Source organism: Apostichopus japonicus, chromosome 3 (genome assembly GCF_037975245.1).
Source record: "Apostichopus japonicus isolate 1M-3 chromosome 3, ASM3797524v1, whole genome shotgun sequence".
Lineage (NCBI taxonomy): Eukaryota > Metazoa > Echinodermata > Holothuroidea > Aspidochirotida > Stichopodidae > Apostichopus > Apostichopus japonicus.
The window spans coordinates 6316576-6341367 of record NC_092563.1 but is presented as its reverse complement, the minus strand read 5'-3'; the positions used below and the strand labels follow the sequence as shown (position 1 = coordinate 6341367).

Sequence of the window (24792 nt, the reverse complement as noted above, 5' to 3'; positions counted from 1 at the left end):
TGGTTTGTTGCTTCTTAATTCCACTCTTTTCAGTTCCCCTATAATTACAGAAACAAACAAAACAGAGTTATTTTGTAGGATTGTAATCTTAACAAACATAAGTTAGCCATTCAGGGGCAAAAGTGGTGTAGCCAGTACGTCCCATTTGCTAGAAGGTGTTCAGCTATGTCCTCGAAAGGTAGCATGGCTAGACAACGCTATAATTTTTTTTTTTTAAATCTCGTATCTTTGGAAAAAGGCCTAATATTATAACTCCTCCCAGATAAATGAGGAATTAACTCAGTGGGATCTTAAAATAACTTTGAAACAAGAGGTTCACATTTGACATTGACTGACCCGTTTTTCATTTGAGTGAATTTTCTGGCATTGTTCTTATTAGTTGGCGGGATGAAGAGGAAGGGGAGGGTGGGGGAGGGGGGTGGGGGTTGATCTTTATATCATCCTACTATCTTGGACTTTAAAAAAAACGTGGTTTATAAAGTGCAAAAAAAAAGTAGGTCCTTCCGTTTAAGAAAACAACCAAAGGTATGAAGACAATCGAGTAAACACATCCAATCAGTAAACCTGAACCACGAGTTAAATGACTCGGTTGATCAGAAAACCAGTCATCTAATTCTCTCCACCTTGGCGAAACTTCGCTCTCCGCCGCGAGATTGACTGACTACCTTCAAAATGATCATGGTGTAAGATTAAATGACTTTGACACCGTTTCATTTGTTGACCAGCACTTGATACCGCGCTCTGTCGACACCTTTTTACCTCTTTTCAGATCAATGCACGTGATATTTACAGTGAAAACAGAGCTGAGACTTTAACCAGGGTTTCAAAGTAACCTCGTTTTAGTGCTGAATCACGGCAGGTCAGATTTGTCGCGGTATACTGCTTTTCTCGCGGTCTTGTAACTGTCTATATGTAGCCTTTCGCCTCTGTGACTATATACTTTCCACGGGTGTAAGCTTATCCAATTAACATTAAATGGAACGAACCATGGGTATGCATATATAAATATATATAAACATATATATGTATATATACATTGTACAGTTTCAGTTGTATAGCAGTTCGCTCGATCACACATTTTCCGCTAGTATGGGCATCATCATCATTCCCCCCAACGTTAAAACCGTAACATAACATACTAGGTTAAATCTTGATAAATTCCCCACCCGTCTCCTGCTACGAGAGTAGGTCGCCGCAAATTAAGGCAAATAGACCATTTGTGTACACAAGGCGCATATCTCCCGAGGTTTGTAAGCAAGAATAACAATAAGCCCGATACGCTGTTATTATTTTTGTGTTTTGAACTATGTGTGCCCTGCGCGTGTAGTAAGAGTAAACCTGAAATCTTGTATGGATGCAATTGGCCAAGTCTTGCGTTTGTTATGATTTCCACACTGTTTTCGCAGCTTTACGCTTCTACCATTCGACTTGTCGAAGTAATGTAATTATTTACCTAAGCTGTCGGGCTGTACCCACATGCATAGAAAGACTATATTTTGTTTCAATGCTAAGGGAGATGAGAATCAAAACAGTGTGAGAATTGTTGGAGAAAGGACGGGAATTTATATCCTCGGCATGTTTCATCATTTTTTGGGGGACGTATCAGTAGTATATTATGTAGGCTATATTATAGATACACGATTCTATACTTCGGAATTCTGCCGTCAAAAAGACTTCTCTCGAAACTATGATTGCCTCCAAAAACAAATTAATCATGCAGTCTATTCAAACAAATATCAAAAAGAGGTAAGTGATCAATTAATCTATTCTATTAATCATATGTAATCGTGAAGAAAAACAACAACAATGTAAGCAAGAACAATAGAGGAGAATTCCTAAGAACTGAAAACTTCAACAAAAGAATTAATCAAAGGAGAAGAAATTGGAAATGTGAGTCCTTTGAGGACTCCAAAGTTCTCTCGATTTAAGCTGGAAGATTCCATTTTCAGTGGTAGCGCCTTGATTCACGTTTAAGCGGCGTCGTCCAAAGTGACTACTGGAACTTCACCTTAAGACCCCAAACGAGAGTCGGCGAAACTGTTATTAACTCGATAGCAAGGTCAAAGAACAGTTCGTTTAATTTTTTTTTTTTTATAATTTTGCATTAACATGCACTAATATATTTTTTATTTAATTTTCATCTTTATAGTTTTCTTTGGAATATTGTTTTATTTTGATAAACGTTTAGGATTTGTATTATTTAATCCTTTGCGTTTTTTGGTTGTTGGAATTTTTAACAAAGTATAAAACAATTGCATAATATCTCACTATAGTCTTTAAAACAGCACTTTTAGCATGCCATCTGACAGATAAATTTCACACCGGTAGGAACATCCCCCCGCCTAACATAGTAACTCAGTCAGTTTCCTTTACGTATTACAAAGTAAACGACCTTTATGTTATTGATAACGTCACTTTGAATTTGTCACATTGTATAGACATAACCAGGTGTAATACTTACACACTGATTGCTTTAACATATGGTTTCTTTACAGAGCCGTACATTATAGTCATTTCTTTCATCCAAAGAATTTTTTACCAGATGATTTAGTTATACCTGATCTTAGAATGCGTTCGAATACCTTTGATTTAAATTTATAGTTGTTTATCGCAGGTACCTGTTAATCATAATACTTACCCTTATAGCATATGGCCTACCATAGTGTGTGTGTGTGTGTTTGTATATATATGTATATAAATATATATATATATATATATATATATATATATATATATAAATATATATATATATATATATATATATATATATATATATACACATAGCGTGTATATATATAGTGTGAATATATATAGTGTGAATATATATAAAGTGTTTATAATATATAGTGTGAATATATATATATATATTACATAGTGTATATATAGTGCATTTTTTTTTAATTGCGCTTTTAATAAATGGCGTGACACAATCCTTCTCATTGTATGATTTTCGCGTTTTGCGATGAAGCCCAGAATTGTTGTTTGGGCATCGGTATTGGGTCATCTTAGCAAGCGACCATTAAGGGGGTGCATGTAGATGATGTATAGGGAAATATATGGTAGCCGTTATATTTCACCAATTATAAACTATGGTGACACGTTGTAGTGCTTACGAGATACAATAAATTAGCCTCGCTTGATTTATACTGGTCGACTTATTCCTCCTAACATGACATACTCTGTCAAATATCTTTTGCGGTAATAATTCAGATAGGACGGTAAACGAGAAAATAATTTTAAAGTATACGCTATAGATGAGGGACGGATGGGAAACAGGGGACGAGGAAGTTTGAAGTCCCATCGGAAAGAAATTGAAAGTATTAGACATTTTTGCTGGTAACGTTCAATAGCCAATCAAGAACTCTTTCGTTAGAATTATACTAAAAACTTTGTCCGTTGAACTTGTCAAACTTTGTCCGTTTTAACTTGTCAATGTTTGGTCGCAAGATGACAGACAGTGACTTCGATTGACACATGAGGGTGGCGGTGTGGGTGGGGATAGGGGTGGGGTTAGGGTTTAGATGGCTCCGTGTAGTATCATTGACAGGTAGATGGGGTTCGTTTTTTATGTATATATCAGAATTAGCATCAAATTGAGCTACTTCTTTCAAATCTAATGTTTAATAACTTGTCCATACGAAATGTGTTAATGTATCAACTTTCATATACTTGGAAATCTTTTAGTTACTAATACGGTTTGTTTTAAGTGATAATCGTCATATGTCATTAGCAATTGTAAAATGCCAATAAAAATTCACCTCAAACTCCAAATCACGTGACAATATTATATGGAGTCCATATACGAACTTTGATTTTGTATTTCATAGAACAAAGATTGGGACTTACCTACTTTTTAGTAAGGTTTGAGAACGGGGTGGGGGAGAAGAGGATTTAGGGGTGGAGAAATCGACATACACCTAAACCTTTTTGTGAGCAACTATATTGCACGGTCTTCTCTGGTATTCTTGAAAGTTTTTTAGTCATTATTTCAAGTTTCTCTCATCTTTTTTTGTTCACGAGATAATCATTGACCTGGTTAGTTTACGCATCAGAGGTCGTAAGTCAGAGCATGGAGGTAAAACTCCATGGTCAGAGGTCTTGTCCAGTCAATGTACAAACAATGCCACATAATGTATCACAGTACTTGTAGGTTGAAAACAACAGATGATAGCTTTGTTATAAAATATCAGAAGTTGTAATAAAAGATACATGTTTAACGATCAAGATGATGTATAGTTCATGTTAAATGATTCAGATCATCACTTGAAATTTGTACATCATCATCATGTAACTTATTAAATTATACACCATGATACAGTATTAGCACATCATCATAGCGTGTTACACATGGTCATCGACATCTATTTACGTTCTTGTAGGTGTTCCATATTTATCAACAACTAAAGTAGAGCACACTCTATGCACTCTATACTCTGCAAAAAGGTAAACCAAAGCCCTCACTACTGATTAAATCAGAGAAGTATACTTAAAATGATTAGAACGCCAATTCATTATCCACTGTCAATTGGTGTATAGATCCCTGCTTGGTTTAGTCAACTTTTCCATTTGCAGTTTAGAATATACTTCAGTTGACCCTCTTTGTGGCGATGGCATTGATGGTGTACAGTTGCTGGTCACCCGTGATGTAAATATTTGTGGCCAGAGAAATGTCCGGAGCTCCTGAAAAGTTGTTTGGACGAAGAAATTAAAATGAGTAATGACCTAACACGGTAATAAGATTTTGGTAAGAAGCCGGATAGCTGTCCGACAGTAACTATAGTTTGACTTCAAAACCAACATTTCGATGTTAGTCAAACCATGGAGCTTTTTTCGTACTAGCTCCATGGTCAAACCTTGTCAAGTAGTTAACAATAACTTCATGTCATACTCGTTCAGTAAGCAATCCAGATAGGTGGGGTGCAGGGAGGGCAGGGAGTGGTGGATGGGGACTCGGGGAGGGAGAGAGGGAAGCATCTGCTTTATCATCGATGAAATAAATTAGGACGACGATGATGAATTGTTTGAGGGATAAGCTACAATACTTCAAACTTTATTAACACGTCAGTTCGTTTATTTATCTTTGGACGCGTTCATTGGGAACACTTATTATTAACAACAGTTTGACGAGCCTCAGCTGACAGCCGATAGTGTTAAAATAGAAAGCAACCATAACACAGTGCTATCTGTAACATTAAACAGAGTAACAGTATAATATTAAGGTAAGTGTGATACAAAAGATCTTTTAACATCCAAATTGTATATCAGTGTTTTGTAAAAGTTCTTTTTACACCGTTTAGTTTTCAAATAAAAGCCCATGTACAATTTCAAAGTGTTTTATTTGTAATACTAACGAGAAGACAAAACAAACCCAATTAGCAGGAACTTGACATGGAACAATGAAACGAATTAAAACAAGTTCAACCAAAAAGGGGCCATCAATTGAATGAAAGTAGGTTAACTTCATATACCGGTGTTTAAATAATATCCAACCGACAATAGAAAGTGTTTAACTTGATGTGTAACACTTTTCAATTTATACAATAACACCTAACACTGTCATTTGTTTGAAAATACGGTCAGGAGACGTTAATAGTTGTTACAACAAGTTCTCTCGGTATATCACATTGTGAGCTGTAACATACTAGCAGTTTGTAAAGTTTTACAGGATTACTTTTTCTGCAAGTAATTACATCGAACTCAATATTCTAAATAAAAAACAACAACAAAGGCAACAACACGCCATTAGAAATGTTTATTTTCCAAGTGTCATTTGTTTTAAAACAAAGGTAATTTAATACAATTTTGTATATCTTGACACATTAAAGATGAATAAAATTTGATTGTCTTTTTGGTGGTTGGTTGTAATTTAACAATCTTAATATAAATTTATTAGGAAAAGATGAAATCGAAAGAGGAGTCCAAACTATTTCCTCTTTCTATTTTGTTGTTTATAAAGACCTCTGAGGACCCGCGAGCAATGTTTGTGGTAGAGTCATTATCAATTGTCCTCAGTTAAAAGGTTAGTGCTATCTACTAGCATGATACCATTATCATACGGCAATCAGGATTGGATTACTAATCTCGTGTGACGTGACAAATCTAATGTAACAAACAACATTGACGTCTTATAACGCTTCACAGGTCTTTCTTTTTTTTGGTAACAAATAGCCTATTAGGAATGAAATCCCACGTATTAAATTTCTAGTGCACCACCTCACCCGCCCCCCCCCCCCGCCTCCTCCCAATAAATGAACAATACATTTGTACCATTCCTTAACGTCTCGACTGTTAATCATTAACAAAATTGAACTTTCCAAAAAAAATTCTTCCAAAAAATGTTCTGCTTTGGTACTGTCGTCTGTTCGTATGTTTCAAATTCAAATTGTTTGCCCATAAATAATTGTAATGAGTTCGATATCCACCAGGATAGGAACCCGGGCCTCCCGCTTTTTTATGCGGACACCCTAACTAAATTGGCCATGGGCGTTGATTGTATGTCCAGAGGTTCGAAACCAGTAAGGAAGGTCGTAATTCCACTGTAGGCTATTGCCACCTGTATCGAACAAAGCTAGTCCTGTTTTGGTGACATATTTTGCCTCACTCTAGAGATCCATGATGGTGCTAACCAGCTTGAAATCATTTGTGAATAATATATATATATATATTCGCGAGTTCCTGCTTGCGGGAAGATCACATATACATACATACATACATACATACATATATATATATATATATATATATATATGTGTGTGTGTGTGTATAATATATATATATATATAATTGAAGCCGTAATAAATATATATATATATATGTATATATATATATATATATATATATTATATACATTATTTACACTTCTTTTCATATAGGTTTGTCCCAATTCATCAACCACCGCGTGTCATTTAACAATCGGTATTTACATCTCAATATGTTACGTGAATCAAAAGAAAACCACGGTATAAAACATCTGAAAGCTCTTTCCATTTCAAGATGAGCTTTGAATTAAATATAATATAATTGCATTCAATAACTCGACAAAATCTCTTGTTTCGTCAATCATGTGTGTACTCATCCGAGGGTTAATCCTAGCCAAGGAGAAGACTATCCTCTCCCAGGCGACCGTTGTATTCCATCTTCAATCTTTAAGCGGTCGGGAGGAAAAATTAATTGAAATAGCTTTATTTTAGTCTCATGGGGACGGTTCTTTTCGCGTGTTAGAAGTTGTTGAGACCGTAGTGTTTCCTCCTTCATAATTCAGTGAAGGGGAAAAAGAGAATAGTTCCGGAAGGCTGCAAAAGTGGCGAAACGTTAGCTATATATGCATGTATATATGTTTGTATGTATGTCTGTATGTATAAATATACATATATATATATATATATATATATATATACACATACATATATATATATATATATATATATATATATATAATGTTAGTCACACAATACCGACCAACGTCTATAAGAATGACATAATGTACATTCGCAAATTGGCAAACGATGAACAATGCCTAGCGACGTATGGTAACGGTTTGGAAGAGCCATTGCAACCGCCGTCGACAAAAGGACGCGACGCACAGATTTTTAGCTTTTATTGTTGTACAAAGGCGTTCACATTGTTTTGCTGTTAGTTTACTTCCTGTCGCTTGTGAACTACATATTTGAAAGCAAAAAGGGACTTAGAAAAACAGTCTCGATTGGACGAATGTCTACAGACGGACATGTCCTTGGCCATGTAACGGTTGAGGGCGTCCAGTTTTATACACGTCCGAGGAGTAATTTCTAAGTTATTTGAACAACACGATAACACGCCTCAGTTGTAATTCATCATGCATGCGGGCTGCTGGTTCATTCAATGTGATATTATTGCCTAACGTGATAACGAAAGATTAGACTGTTTGAAACGCATATGTTTTGCTGGACTTAATATGGCAGACATCATAAAGGGGGTTAAACGTGTGTGGTTTTGCTTTAGGCAACTAGGATAAATACCATTTATTTGACTGTGCATGAAAAAAAAATGATAACAATAATAATAAAAGAAGAAGATATGACTGAGGGTTAAAACATTCCATTCCGCTGGAACGTTAACAGGACTTTTACATCCTAATGCAGTGTACATTCTTGCATACAATGTGCGGAAGTTACTAGAATCATTTAAGCATGCTATACACACACGGAAACAAAACCCATTGGGATTGATGTAGAAATCTCATGTTACGGTGCATTTATCTTTGACAAAATAATTGTGTGTTTTCATTGGTCAATGATGACCATTGTTTAATTGACTTGAATACATGGACATGGAGATGTATGTGGTCATATCAGGAAGTTGTTATGGCTCCCTGATCATATTTACCTCTTGACCGAAACGTGTCTCTCCGTTTGGCTATAAAGGTGATGTGCAAAGGTATGTCCTTCCCTGACACATGAAAATCATGACAACACGCATGGTCACATTCTCAATGCAAATGGTACTAGTGTGGGTTTTCGTTTTATCAGGTTGTTCAGATACCGCTTGCTACTACACATCATGTCATGTTTTGTGTTGTTGTTTTTTCTCCTTAGAGAGGACACAATTATAAGGGCACCGTTGGATATATTGGTTAGCACAATGATAAAGATAGGCGCAAATCAGGCCAATACATACAGCTGACTGTGGGGAGTTAGGAGAGGGGTGGGGGGGGGGTTCGACAGAGAGTCCAAACAAATTTCCTATCATTAATAATGTAACTAAATATATTTAAGAAAATCCACATTGGCGCCTTTTTGAGCAAGTGATATACTTATTAAATAAATTATTGCCTGTTTTCTTATTCAAGTTGGTAACTTGAGGCACCTCCTTGTTATAAAAAAATATCCTGATATTGTGCATGTAAATAACCCTATCCTCTCCCCTCTCCCCTCACATCCCCCTCCTTAAACACTAACATTATTGTGAGCGAAATTCCTTCCTACCACACAAAATGGTTCTTTCAACAGTTTTGGTTTCCGACAGACGAAGGTACATGTGGAAAGTTTGCGTACCTGATATCAACACGAATAATGATAATACACAGATTTCTATCAACATTCTGTCCCATTCTGAAAGATTTGATCACATTGAATCACATCACACATTTAAGGACAAGTAAACACCCACCCCCATTCGTCACCACAATGCCACGGGTATAGGTGATTGGTATGAAGAAGGGGGCCGGCCAAAGAGGGTGAACAAAGTGGGGTGGCAGTATTTCTTAAATCAAAACGTTTCGCTAAGGTTATCATCTATCTATCTTGTTTACCTTCAGCAGCGACAACACTTTTACCAAAGATGGGGTCAGTATTTCTGAACCCCCAAGAAGAGGGTGGATTTCTGTATCATACTTGTAACTTCGAGATATATTTGTCTGGGAATGATGACGTATAGCAGATATCTGGGTATGTAGTACCGACATTTGTCTGTGCATAATATAATCAATGCATATTCATGAATACAACATTTATATTAAAAACTTCTAGAAATATTATGAAACTTATAAGTATACGACCAGTGACAAATAAAGAGTTTGTTTAGAAAAAAAACTTTTATAACAAAGGAAAAGATGGAGGAAAAATCAATGAATTGTCTTTTCTATATGTAGAATAAAGATATTGATGCATTTTCAAGGAACGGAAACAAAAGAATTAGTTAAACAAAATGTCGTGTTTAATTTCATGTGAACAATAATGTTATGTAACAAATAAATGGATTATTTTCGATTATAAATATCATATTAAAACAGCCTGACGTCACATGGTAATATCAATCACATAGTGAGCATGTTGTATTCATCCGTTACCTTTATCTAAGATTGTTATTTTTGAAAACATATTTTTTGGACTTTCAATGGATGCACCAAGCTTCATATTATTGTGATAGTCAGTATATTTCGATCACAACATTTATATGCTCACGTGTGAGTTGTAGTATTTTAGAAAGAAAAAAACACATTAATTTTGAAGAAAAAAAAACAGTTTGATACTGTGCAATAATAAATTTGCAAAGCATTGCCGTTTATAATAGCTTTAATCAAACATTTCACAAAATGAATAAAAATATATAAACTATTATAAAGTCTGCTTTCATATTTGATTCATAACAAATAGGCCCACAATATCTTGAATGACGAAATTTTGCAAACGAATATATGTCATTCACAGTTTTACTCGCTTATAAATACACTATTTGATGAAAAAAGGCTAGACAAGTGATATAGTTTGAATAATAGAACTTGTCATAATATTTGGTAAAATTTGGGAGTATGAGTAGCTAATACGAATGTCAAAAAACATCAACAACTGTAAGAATCAATCTAATTTCCTTCGATATTACCCAAAAAACAAACAAAAAACTGATAAACTTTATATTTCTAGAATTCTCACGATAATCTTACTTTTAAATGACAATATTTATAACCGTTTATAATAATTTAACATCATTTTGAATAAATAAACTTGTTTTGCCTTTTGAATTTTCAATTTTAAAAAAAAGAAAAGAAAAAGAAAACCAAACAAATTCGAACATTTTTAATCAATGTTGGTATTTTTCATATTATATATAGATCACGAAATATTGGTTTTTAAAACTTACCTTTCGATAGTAATAACAAAAAAATCGCATGTTTGAATTACCAACTTGTATGAAGGTCTTCCAAGAACCCCCTCCCCCCTACTCCCTTCCCAACAATTCCCTTCCCAATAACCCCCTCCCCCAATGTCACAAAGACGCTGTTTTGATTATTCACAATCATTTGTTTCAAAACGTTTGCGGTTTGTCTCTCAACTGAAAGAGAAACCACGTCACATGCTTGTAGCTAGGCCAAAATAAGACGCACATGAAATCGACTCGTATCCCCATCTCTTTGAAGTAGTCTTAACCGCGTCACACGGCTGACGATTGACGCCAAAACTCGGTTGGATAGTCAGAGATTGTCCTTTAGCACTGTCTCAAAAACGATAAAGAGTCGAACGGATCTTCTTTGTTCGTACGGCCAAATTTACTATCATTCTTTAAAACTAGAATTTTGTAGTTAATAAGAAAACTTTGTTAAGGGAAACGGGAGACGAACCGTAATTACACAGTTTTTCACGAGAGACAATCATCAAATAAACTGCTATCATTTTCAGCCCCAAATAATTGATATATTTAGTAAGTAGGTATTAAAAGAGAATCATTTTTTGTGAGTTGTTTTGATTATCAAAATTAAGTTGGAACGATTACAATGAGACTCATAATAAAGTAGTTTTAATTTTCTTGTTTTATTTTATCCAAACATTCGTTACACAACGTAACCCATACACTGCATGCACCTATTATCACACCTTATCCAATTATTTACCTTCAAGAATTTTATCAATTTTACACAAATGTTAAAAGTAAAGATGAAAGGCAGCAGGTTTAAAGTAATTCCTTTTACACCATGTTGTTCTACTGCAGGGCATTAATAAATATGAATGAAACACTAATCATGTTTCAGCGAGCAAATGACATAGTTAAGCCCATTGGAGAAGAGATTAAACTTTAATACGTTAGGTATTCCCGAAGAAGAGTTTTCTGGGTGAAATCATCCCCTCTCTTCACCCCTTTACCCTGCATCCTCTGACTGCCTGACAATCCCCTCCTTTCAAATGTGGGGATATTTAGTCATTAGAGATGATGCAGTTAATAAAATGTGTAAAAATAATGTGATCAAATATTACAAACAAGCAACCCATATTTTTTTTTATTTTTGGTGCTAATGTTGATATTTGAGTTCTTTTTTGTGTGAGTGTGTGTTCCAATTCTTCCTACTTGCTTCCCATAAACTTAAAATTTGACACGTTACTACAGGAACCTAGGAAAATCAAGTTAGATCCAACTCTGTTCAGAGAGTAAATAAACTTTTGTTTGTAACCACGTGTTAAACCCTACTGATTGGATAAACATTAAAAGTGATATGAGATTATGCTTTAAACAAAACACCCAGAGAAAGAGAGGAAGAATGTCAACAAAATTATATTGTCATATTTATTCCATATCGTATAAAATTAAAGTAACGCGAGATTAGTCCATACAATGTTTGCTTTTAAACAGAAACGAAAGCTCTTGTGTAATTTATGACTTTGATCGCTATGTAGTACAAAAGTACAAAACAATCTTTTCACCTGAATAACATACTGTAGTTTTTTACATCGACTTTATTGACTTGTTCTTAATTTCCTTATGACTTGTATAAACAGGGAAGTAACAGACAGATGTTGTTCCGAATTTGTCAAAACATAATAAAAGTCATCTTCACTTTGTTTCCACAATTTTCAAGACATATCAACCGAGCAAATTGAAACGTCTTGATGTAAAAATGTGTAACGCTATTAGCACATGTGGCTAAGAAGTGACAACAACATCAACAACAACGAACGACCAAACGAATGAATGAACTAAAACAATACAAAGCAAAAAGTGAGGTGTAATGAACTATTGATTTTAATAGTTTGTTTTTCTCTCTGAAGAAGTTCATCTCTATCCTTTTCACTAAGTTGTAATGAGTATTGTAATAAATTAATATTTTTTTTTGTATTGTTTTGTTCTCTATAATATCTCGCGTCAAATATTATCTTTCGTACCCATTGGTTTCATCTGTACTTTAAGTAACAATACTTTATTTTAATACAAGCAGAGCTCACCACAGACATAGAGTAAACGTTTCTTTGCAATAGCTGGTTTGTATTTCGAGTTATTACAGTACTTTGTTTCCAATTATGCAAGAAAATAAACCTTAATATTTATATACATGTGTATATGAGGCGTATGCTGAATGCACCGGTGAGAACCAATCTATAGTCCTGACTGTGGTTATTTCGAAAGAGCCATAATAAGGTAGAGATATTGTATAAACGAAAAAGGTGTCAATAATATGACGTCATCGAGTCGTTGTATATGCATTATACTTTTCATGAAATGTCTTCAATATTCCATTTGATAAAATCCCAATGATATAGTTTTATAGATTGTAACTACAAATAAAACGAGTTCTATACTTCATGGATATTGTTTCTTGTCAGGTTACAAGTTTGATTTCAGGCTTCAAGTTTCGTTTCAGGTTACAATGTTTGCCATAGAATGTAACTATAATATAGGCTACTTTTATATCTCAAGATTGTTGTCTTTTTTTTGCATCAGAGTTTCCTTTCACTTTTTCTATGTGTTTGAAGAAGGTTTATATAGCGAACTTTGAACGAGTCATATTAAAATATGATGGATGAAGTGTTTTCAACTTTCAATACGTACGTCCGGCCTCGGTTAGACTATATCTGTCAGCCGTTTCCATTCTAAGATGAGCGATAGCTTTTTCAAAATATCATAATTCAATTTAATGACGAAAGGTTAAAATTGTTTGAAACCACAAAGCCATTATATTTTTTCAAGCTGTGTATTCTCTCCCTGGGCTTTTTTTTATATTCGGGGGGGGGGGGGGGGTGAGAGGAAGGTAAGTGGTTTATCGCAAAGCGTGACAAGTAAATGCTACAAAGTGTCAAATTGGCAGAGAAAGGCACAACTAGGCCCTTCCGATTACCATATATCTGATCTATGCAACAAGGCAGAGGACTGCTTAAGCAAATAATCATCCCCATCCGCTTGTTGTGGAAAAGGTCAAAGAGGTGTAAAGAATCGAAGTCGGTGAGTGAGAACCTTGCCCAACAGCTATATACCTTTCACGTTTGTTACCCTCCCCCCCCCCCCCTCCAATATTATAATCTATACTACATGCGAATATCAATGATAGTGTTGCTGTTGATTCTCCCACATCATTAATTATGATATCAGGTTATGTAATTCTGTATATAAGAGGAAGTGGTTCTTTGAATATCATACAAAGATCTTTAATGATATTAATGATGGTATCATAACTGTTGGTTGATGTTTATGTTCCTTAAGGCATTACTGTGTTAATTAAAAGGTGATGCATAAGTTCTCCCGACACTCTATCCATCATTTATATGGTATGTATTACTATGTTCCGTTTAATATTCTAATGTCTTAACGCCTCCCCCCTCCCCCACCCCCCTGCCAAAGAGGGGTGATCTAGAGCTTGATATTCTAAGTAAGAACAACCGATACTCATATCTAGTACAGTAACTACTGGTGCCACCTGTAACACATGTTCCCGTGTTACAAACTCAAAGCAATAATTACTGATGCACGGTTGTGGGACATGAACAGTAGTAACATGTGTTACAGGTGGCACTAAAGTAGTTACTGTACTAGATATGTGTTTGAAGTAAAGGAGGTACGGTACCGCTTGATTCCAGTTCACACCTCTCTTTAAATTACTCCAATTCGTCATGCCGGGAACGAAGAAAGGCCATGTTCGGGTATATCCATAGGCCTTCTTATATAGCCCCAAAAAACGACTTCATTTTAGTATCGCGTATTTAAGAGCTCGCACTCAGTGGTTGGTACAGCAACTACTGTTCATGTCGCACAACCGTGCATCAGTAATTACTACTTTGTGTTCGTAACATGTGTAACAGGACATGAACAGTATAGTTACTGTACGAGCCATGAGTATCGGGCGGTTAAACTATATATGGATGAGTTTCTCAATTCCGTGTTATTATGTGATGGCCTGCTGATACCAAGGTATTAATTCTGAATAAGAACCAACTGTGATACTAGCGCCATAGGTTTCCACTCTTATAACTAACCGGACCTGATAATATTTAGGCTCGATTCTGTATTGTTATTATTATGTAGGCCTATGTATCGCTTATCCCAAGTCATGGATCATACTGTCATGTAGAAAGTGTTATGTTAGCTACATAATTATGTTCTATCTTAATGATCTACCATTCGTTGTGTACGATTATATAATGTGTCGTATTATTTTATAATGTTTCGCTGCAATCAATATTGAAGCTAGATGCATATGTTATACCATAACTCATTGATTATTTCATCAGTTCTGTATTATTATGCGTATACCAAGTCATTAATTGTGACTGCTATATATATATATATATATCTATATATATATATATATATATATATGTGTGTGTGTGTGTATATATATATCTATATATATATTATCAATTCTTAATAATCACTATATAATCTTCCTTATCACATTCTATTATTTTGAATATGCTAATCTTACTACAAAAATCGTTACATATGTATGACGTCACCTTAAAATAGTGATCATCGCCGTATCGGATTACTTTATCAACTGTATATGACCTTTGATTTTCACCGACAGTCCCTGTTACCTGAGTTAAATCGAATCTATTTTGCCCTCTTCGGATCCACGAATTAAATAGAGATTATAATAACACCTGGAGCGACGGCACTTTGTGAACTAAACAAACACATATCTCAAATTTGTTTTATGTTGATATTTGTACAAAAGCTTACTTGTTGATCTCTCTGTAAATTCGCGTGCGAGTATCTCTTTGAAAGTGAAGAAGTCTTTATGTCTGTAACTGCATGAGCAGGTCGCACCTGTTGCATAAGTTACATAGTGGAAGGTAGGGGAATGTAGGGTACGTAGACCACATTAGCTGTATCACTATTTTCTTGAAGAGCCAATTCTACAAACTATACGGTAACTGTTAAAATTCATCTCCCACCCCCTTCCGAAAAAACAAAACAAACACTTTACCTGTTAAAATTACATTTCAATGATATTCGATGCTATATAATCCTATTGCAAAGCAGTTCATTATTGTTCAATATCCAAAAAAATATCAACTTTCATTTCAAATAATGTGAAGTACGAAATATAAATAATATATAGCTGATAAATACATATATATTTAAAGAAATACACAGCAAATGGCTGAGACACTAAGAAATGCTGAGAATCGACTGGAAATTACTCGCTCGTTAACCTTCATTTGATTAAACCATCTGGTGGTTGACTTAGTTTGATCAATTGCAATGTTATTTTGATTTATACTCTCGATAGATTTGGTACAAACAAAATGGTTGGCCTAATCAACAACAACAAAAAAAGCTGCTGGTTGCAATAGTACGCAGTTTCATCTTTCATAACGCGTTGTATAGTCTTATCGTCTGCCATCCGTACGTTAAAGGTAAATGGAATGGAACGTTACGACGAGATAACAGATATCTAAAGCATCACAATTTTGAAATGAAAACAATTTCACGAGGACGTAAAGTATAGGCTGTATTCTATATAGTTGAATTAAGTTGATCATGTATGGTATAATGATCGAAGGCCATATATACATGTGTATATGGTTGAATGATATTTACAAGTTGATAATGTGTTCTCAGTTGAATATAGAGGAATGTAAATTAACATGTAAGAATCTAGTCAGTTTAATATGCCTCCGTCACACAAAGTATAAACTGAAAAAAACCTGCCCATTTTATGTTTTAACGTTAAGACTGTCCGCTGCTCTATTGTAACATTCCGATGCAATTACAAAGATATGATGAAATTGTGAATTATTTTTCTCTTTTATTTAGAAATATTCAGAGGTCTTTCGACGGTTCTGAGGTAACTATACGGACGAGGGCGAGCAAGAACCATTTCATCATGATCAACAACAGCAGCAGGGAGAAAAAGAGGGAAAACGAAAGAGATCGTTTGAAATCCAAAACCGAGACTTTTCCAAGTAAGGACGGACATTTTTTTTAGTGAATTTCCCAACCTTCATCAGATATATTTTCAGATATTTTTATATATTAAAATATAAATATAAAAACTCTACTGAGAAAAATCAAGTTTCGCACCGACTACAGAGATACCCATTGACCATCTCAACTCTTGTTTGGTGCACAAGGGGAAAAAAAATAAGATGTGAACATAGTATAATAATTGTAGCCGCAAAGGATCTAACCACTGTATATCAAGTTTACTATGACAGTATGATTTTAGTGTTGCCACTTCATAGTCTTACAATTAAAGACAAAAATTGAACCCAGGGTGATGTCTTTGAAGACAAAAGAAAAGGTTGTTTATTGATGCAGGCTGTCTTCTGTGCAAAATAAAGCTATGGGAAGCTCTCTAGTGTATTCCTATCTCGAGTAATGATTTTCTAAAAAACATGGTTTTCAGTGTCCACATATGATACATTCGGCATGTGAAGGGTTTTAAACATGAACCCAGGGTGATGTCTCTACAGCCATTTATGTTATCAGAGATATTCATCTTCTAAATGTCTGGACTTAAGAATGTTCCTTTAAAATAAAAGTTGAATTAAAAATAACTTTGGTTCCTTCGTCCAGATCTAATTTATCAGTGTTAATAATATTGTTTTGGAAATTCTAACCACACAGCCCCCCGATATTCTAACCACTCATCCCACCCCCAGCCCCCTCCCGATTCTTTCAACTTCATATAGGCGACAAGGAAGAAAATTCATGGATGAGATCATTCTGGACAGATGACTTAAATAGTTGGTGTTCTAGATAGTCCAGCTATAGTCCAAATTCATGAATGACTCTCTGATGTTGAAAGAGTCATATAGGTCTGGCCTTCTATAAGTATAGATTTACGGTAATCATCTATAAGGAGTTGATTAATTCAACATGTCAACATTAACCTTTTTCCCACTTAAAGGATAAATACCAATATTAGGCTATATATCATATAAAAATTAATCCATCCAGACACAGATTTGAGTCGGCAGGTAGGACGTGGACATGCTCTCAGAATGTGCCATTGCGTTAGTCCTAACTAACATTTTGGGGGACCGAAGTTATCGTTGAATTATCGTGGCTGTACAGGCTATACCTCCAACTTGTAGCATATAATAGCCAATGCCATATCAGACTTTGTGGTTATATCTACGCTGAGCACTATATATATATAGGCCTATACGGCGGGTATCCTAAACCCAATCTTGTCACGCGATTAAAACAAGAACCTCTTTTCCCGAAAAGCTTGGGAATCCGATACTTGGTCGAGGTCTGTGGAATCTAGTCGAAAGATAAAACCCCTATTATAAATTGTCTAGTGTTTCCTCTATTTCGCGATATTTGCCCATTCATCCAGGTAACAACCGGCCTAATCTGACATTTCTCCGGAAACCTACCTCTTTGATAAGTACCTGTGCGGTAGTCATATAGTCCTAGGAACAACATGTTTTTTTTCTCACGATTGCAGCGCATTAAAGAGTAAAACGAAATATTTGAGCGCAAGATCAGTGCAATAATAACATAACAATATGCCAATGCTCATCCGGTGAGAGGAAATATTCCTCTACGCTTAAACCATACTACGGCACGAAAATCCCGTCTTACATACCGCAAGTGACCCTGTTGTTGCCTTGGCGTCTGCCAGTCGCCAACACCTGCGTAGCTTCAGGGGACCAAATCTTCAAGAAGAATGGTTTGACCCTATATATAGGAGGACGAGAGCATTGCGTGGTCGTGTTTCCTATATACGCAGTGTATAACTAGCTGTAAAAAGCATAATATGAATATTATGATTTCTATCTTCATGTTTACTTCAAAACTGACTTTTTTTCGCTGTTAGCAGTTTACACGGGTTGAGTCACCAGTTCAGGCTGGTGCTGAGCGCAATTTTCTTTTTTTATATTTTATTCCCTTCGGGATAGAGGGCAATCTTTAGTTGATATATAAAGTTGGCGCTCTCGGGCCTATACCTATGTATTTCTGACTTATTTTGTGTGTTAGTATTACACAATGACCCCTGTCGTATAGAGAATTTCTTCTTCCCTTTTTTTTTCTTTTTCTTTTTTGGAAAGCCTGCTGATAGGCTATAAAACTCACCGCTAGTTAGTTTGCCTATAGGCCGATGAGAGGATGTAATTACCGACAGTTCCCCTCAAAAACAATTTGGTCGCTAGCCAGTTGGGCACAAACGGAGAAATTCAAAACGATGGTTTAGAAAATGGCTTCGGGAATGCCTGTAAACCAGACAACTTGAGATTTCAAAGTCATTGGATTGGCAAGGCAATGTGAAACAGCTGTTGAAATCGGTATAGTGTGAAATTTGATGTTGCTCGAGTAGGTATGGAAGGGTATTAGCATTACCAAAAGATGTATCGATTTTACTTACAAGTTTGTGGTATCGTGAACTGAGAATTACAAGAGGGTAAAGGCAACTCAATAAATGCATATCCTAGTCAGAGACACACTCTGTGCGGGGTTATGTTACTCTGTTAATCGTTATATGGTGAGCATGTTTAATATCCTATACAAGAGCTTGGGCTATAATAAAATGGTGACTGCATTCATTGTATAAATCGGGTTTGAATTATGCATGAATATGATAAACGGAGTCAGAATTAAAATTGCCCTCCATCCATATTTCAGTGTTTTCAAAAAAAGAGACAGCAATAATTGTTTTTAAATAAATAAACAAACAAGTTAATTAAGAACGTGGTAATTAAAAACAATTAAGTTTTCAGTATGATCAAATTGTTTTACAAACCTCCACTGAATATTAATCAACCTTATAGACTTCAATTGTTCTTCACCAAATGAAGGTAAGTTATAAGTTATTGTCGGATTTAATTGGATTCGCAAGACTGCGTCACTCGCACCAGTAATAAGCACAACGCTAAGCGAAGATTAGATTAGAAGATCTTCGACTGTTTGAACTCAAACTCGCGTTCAGGTCGAGCTATAATTTTATATTGTTATACGTGATTTCATGATCAAATAGCATCGGAAAATTCATCAATATCAAAATATTGCTTTCAATCGTTGTTAATATCAATTCTAATTAATCGAAAACAGTTATAGTCATATATACAACTTCCTTTATAGCTAACAGGAGGAGTGGGTTGCCATTTTATTATTTTTTCATCCCTGAACAATATTTTAGTTCAGTAAAGAAAACGGCCCTATGGTCAGCAAACTAAATTTTAGTCCATATATTTAAATATGCATGGATAAAGGAAACGGACCTTATCTTAATAATAGAGAGCGTTGAGCTAAACTTGACCAAGTCCACTCCTGATGTTTTATCCTTTTACATATGTTTAGTGTTCATTCTCAAGTTAGCTTTGTGGGTATGAATATATATATAGGCCTATCTCTCGAGTATTGTACAACATTTATATTTTATTCACAATTTAACCCATTTCATTTTTCTGTTTTTCTGCTTCATACGATAAGATCATGTTTCAAAATAAAAATTGTCTCAGCGCATTCAAGACATTTCACCTTTCGCCGAATTCACATGGTAGGCTACATGTGTGCGTATGTGTGTGTGTGTGTGTGTAGTATGTCTGTAATTCCCCTGACAGAAACCAAAAACAAAGTTTCCCACTGTTACGAAGTCATCATCCCTTTCTCGTGGTGTTATATAAAACCTTAGGTTACGCCTCAGTTATCCGTTTAGACTAACAGAAACACTCGGATGCGTGAACTTTGACAGAATTAGTCACAGGTACCGAGTGGGGGCAGCATTACCGGTTGACAGGCACATGATAAACCGGTGTCATTAAATACATTCTTTGAGGTGTTCTGTGGGGGTGCATTATAAATACTATGACAAAAACAACCTTGAGCGACTTCCAAACAAGGGTGGCACTTCGTTAGGAAGGTGTCCAACCAAACCGTAAACTTGTTTAACTTTACTCTTGATTATACCATTTATCAGAAGAAGGGTGACGAATTCTGGCACGGTTGGCTGCCCATGAATGGTTGCGTTCAAACTGCCCTGCAGTCTCGTCTGTTACATTTCGTTCTCTGTGGTGTATATTTAAAAAAAAAAATAAAGAAGAAGAAGAAGAAGGGGGAAAAAAAACTGTTGTATAACAGAAGCAAGAATGAACCTGAAGAAGCATTGTTTCCAATTTGTCAGGTTGTTTGTGCGGTAATGAATGAGTGTGCCCCCCTCGTCATCATGTTTCTACCTATATAGCGGACGCAAAGCAACTTTTCATACATTTCGACGCCGCGGATGACGGGTACGTAGAAACAGCGGAACATTAATTTTAAGATGGATGGGAGGACTGGAATCGTATGTTAAGATTAGAATCACAGACATGCTATGCAAAGAAACAGACGACATGAGCAAACGAATGAATAACATTATAGTTAATGTTGAAAAACAAGGATTAGTCTTGGCAGGAATAAATTATGTATGTGTGTATACAAATTTAGTTTACATACGACTGACCCGGCAGAAGTACATTGCCATAAACAGAGAAAAGAGTTAAAGCATTTATATATATATATATATATATATATATATATATATATATATATATATATATATATATATATATATATATATATATATATATATATATATATATAAATATATATATATATATATATATATATATATATATATATATATATATATATATATATATATACCTTATCTTACGTTGGGAAGTATCAATTTTGTATTATGACATTGTATTGGAAAATAATGCATTCCACGAAATTTAGCCAAACGATCAGGCTGTGTGTCTCAAACCATCGTTTGATTTGAGTAGCGCGTTATTACTGTTAAACTGATAAAGACAAGTTTGTTTAGTAGCCCCAGCAAGCAAGCATTGTCACATATCAGCAAATTTATGAAGTTTAGGCCTAACTTTATAGCTTTTTTTTTTCGCGACTTTTTTTTTTTTTTTGGGGGGGGGGGGGGCGTTTTCCTTAACCTTTCTCTTTAACGGCTGGATATGATACAACCCGATTGTAACAAATTATGCAACGTAGAAATGTAGTTGGAAGGCGACGTTCAGTGTCTTGTATCTTTAACATTGTCAGATAACATGTTAGAAAGCTCTATATGAATTTAAATGAGTGTTTATTCGAAAGATGGTGTTATTTTCAACTCTTAAAATAATTTATGTTCTAGATTTTTTCTTCTTATTATAGGAAAGTTCTTTCTTCTTCCTTTTTTTTCCCATTTTCTTCGCGACACTTCAATACTTTTTGGCGACCCTAAAAAGAGTCGTGACCCTCAATTTAAATACCAGGGTGGGTATATTAACTATATGACACCAATCGGAGAAATTTCTTCTAAGGTAACTTGAATTATCCTTAAAATTTGGTAAGCCCCCTATCACGTGAATGCCTTATACCTTACACTCAGTCTTAATTACTTAGAAGATCCCTCAGCTCATAACCACTTTACTTTATTTATCCCATTAGACGACAAGACCCAAACTGAGATTTCTAAAATAGAGGGCGCCCTGCATGAAATAAATGAACCATAAAATAAACGCACTCCTGTTCAACATTGTGAGCGATTTTCCCCACAAAAAAAATCAAAACCCACAATAATAATAAGACATTATCCATTTTAACATTTACGACTTTTTGAAGAAAAACAAGCCTTTTCGGTTGCTTTCCGGGGCATTTCAAGTGATTTTGTTTTATCAAAAGTCTGTATTATTTCTATTCTATATTTGTTGTGGATGAGAGAGGATATCGTTTCTTCCTATGTTTGTTTCTTTTTTCTCGGAGTGATCTCCTCGTTAACAGGTTAATCCCACAACTGATACTTTGGTTTTCGTTAAATATTATTGTTAAAAAAAAATTGAAGCAAAACTGAACTTAAAGCGAAGCGTTTTCATGACGTCATGGTGTGCTTTTCCAAATCGAATGAGCAAAATTACGAGTAATCTGAGGAATCATGGAGCTATTTCGTTAATAATAGCTCCATCTATTTCTTTAATAATAGCTCCATGGAGGAATTAATGAGTTAATAAAAAGGAGAGGAGTCGAACCGATAAATATTTTCATACATGTATCTTTTCAATATTAAACATGAGTCCCCTTTCAAAATATACTCTGAATTTTGTTTAAACAACTTTTTAACAAATTTTGCTTTCCACATATGCCTATTAATATGTCTACATCGGTTCCCATGCAACATGATACTCATTGAAGAATTAGAAACACGATGGTGAAGTGGTGGTGTATTATTTGGCTGATGTCAGCCAATATCAAATTAAAGCTTAACACCCTCGGGGCTCGTGGATTATGATTGCATATAGTCTTATTTAAGTCAATTTTATATTTTGGCTGTTAAGAAGGACCTGTCGCAAAAGAGCCCTCCCTGGCCTCCTTTTTCACAGCGTTCCAGTTTGTATAGTGCTAACTATATTCTGTCTATAACACGTCACTACTCTGTAACCAATGAAAATAAATTTAAAAAAAAGAGGGTCACGTCCAACAAAACAATTTTAAATATTTGCAAAAGGTATAGCGCATACCTGAAGACCACCATACCTTCACACATATTGAGATATAGTAAAAGAATTTAATGATTTTTAAATTGGTTCACAATTATTTCTCTGTAGCGAAATCGTGAGGGGTTCAGCGCCCGTTGAAAACTCTCCAAACCATGTTTACTGTGTATGTTTTCCTCCTTTTCCCCGCCCATAAAACAGATCGCGCGGAATCTTAAGAAAAGAAAAAATCTAAAATTTCATCTGACAGTATACAAAAAAAAAAGAGAGTTTGAGAGATAAGAGAAGAGAAAATAGGATTCTAAATCTAATTGTTCCACCGTGAATTATTCTCTCTGGTTCCAGAGACGTAGAGCAAGCCTGTCTCTAATTCCCAATAATCGAGGCTTCCCCAGAAATTGGAAACGGCAGATTTAAACCAGTTCATTCGGAAATAATGAAATTGTTGTTTCGTTAATTCAATTTGTCGTTTTTTATGGCAGCCATTATGCCTTATCGATCGGGGTGGGGAGAAATTTTCTAAGCGTTGAAACCGACGTGGCTTTTACCCGTTTGCTGCAGACGGTCGCTTCGTCGTAGCGAGAGCTTCTGCTGTTCTCGTGTATCCCTTAACAACAACCTTGCTTGTTTAAATAGTAGGCCTTTCTTTTTTATAGATATATATATATATCTATCTATCTTTCTATCTAGGCCTTTTTCAATTCCTTTGGAATAAACTAGGCGGACTATTTGGGATGGAGGAGAAGTAACGGGCGCCAAAAGTGGTTTTGAGTGAGACGAAGAAGAGAAACGGAAAAACCTTTAATATCGACTCCATCTGTGGTCAACAAAGAAAGAGACACTTAATGTAGCCACTTTTATTCTTTTCTTTTTTCTTCTTCTTCTTCCTTTTTTTTTTTTTGATTTATAAACCTTGCTTTTATTTAATTTTGTTTTAAACTTACCGTTATATTTTTTTTACCAATTTCGGCGACATAATTTACAAAACCGGAAATGTAGGGGAGGTTCAGCCAAGGATTTTTTCTTTTGACAGTGAATTGTTCTTAGGTTTTAGATCTTTTAAAGAAAAAAAAAATGAAATATAATATAAAATAAAAGATGAAGGAGAATAAGAAGAGGAGAAAATCATAAAACGTATAGGGTACAATAGAAAGCTTTCATCGTGAAACAGAGGTAACAAATTTGATCCTATCAAAACAGATTGGCATATTTTTGTTTAAGTGAATAATAGTATAACCTTATGTTCTGATTGAACTGATGGAAAGCATCGCAATTTCATTATCTTTGTACAATACTTTTCTAAGTGTTGGCTTTTTATGCAAGACGGCAATTTGAAGATTCAATATACCTTGCACTATGAGGTAATCTAAATTGATGACTTTATAAGAATGAGCAAACTCTTTAAACTTAAATGTTAAAATTTAACACCAAAGCAATCGTTACACATACATCAAACGTTAAAAAAAAAATTAGGGTTTAATGCTCTTATTGTACATTTAAAGTGTTAGGTTATTTATAACATTACCATATAGTTGATAAGTGTTGACATGTATTGTACATGTTCTCATACTATATTACACATTCTAACACTTTGGCGGTCGAATGCTTTTGTCAAATATTTAAAGGGTCAGGT

The 24792-nt window shown here is 34.9% G+C and overlaps 1 protein-coding gene across 2 annotated transcripts in view; it reads left to right on the top strand.

The window, feature by feature from the left end:
* The first annotated feature begins 1246 nt into the window (after window positions 1-1246).
* Window positions 1247-24792, top strand: part of LOC139961509 (uncharacterized) — a 59433-nt gene continuing 35887 nt past the window's right edge. The window contains exons 1-3 of one of the 2 annotated variants that reach the window (XR_011790904.1): window positions 1247-1746; window positions 9296-9425; window positions 16498-16646. Coding sequence is in view for 1 of the 2 variants with exons in the window: in XM_071960723.1 (XP_071816824.1) it covers window positions 1688-1746; window positions 16498-16646 (208 nt within the window). In the remaining variant the exon portion in view is untranslated. The remainder of the gene's footprint in view (window positions 1747-9295; window positions 9426-16497; window positions 16647-24792) is intronic. The other variant, XM_071960723.1, reaches the window with a different exon arrangement.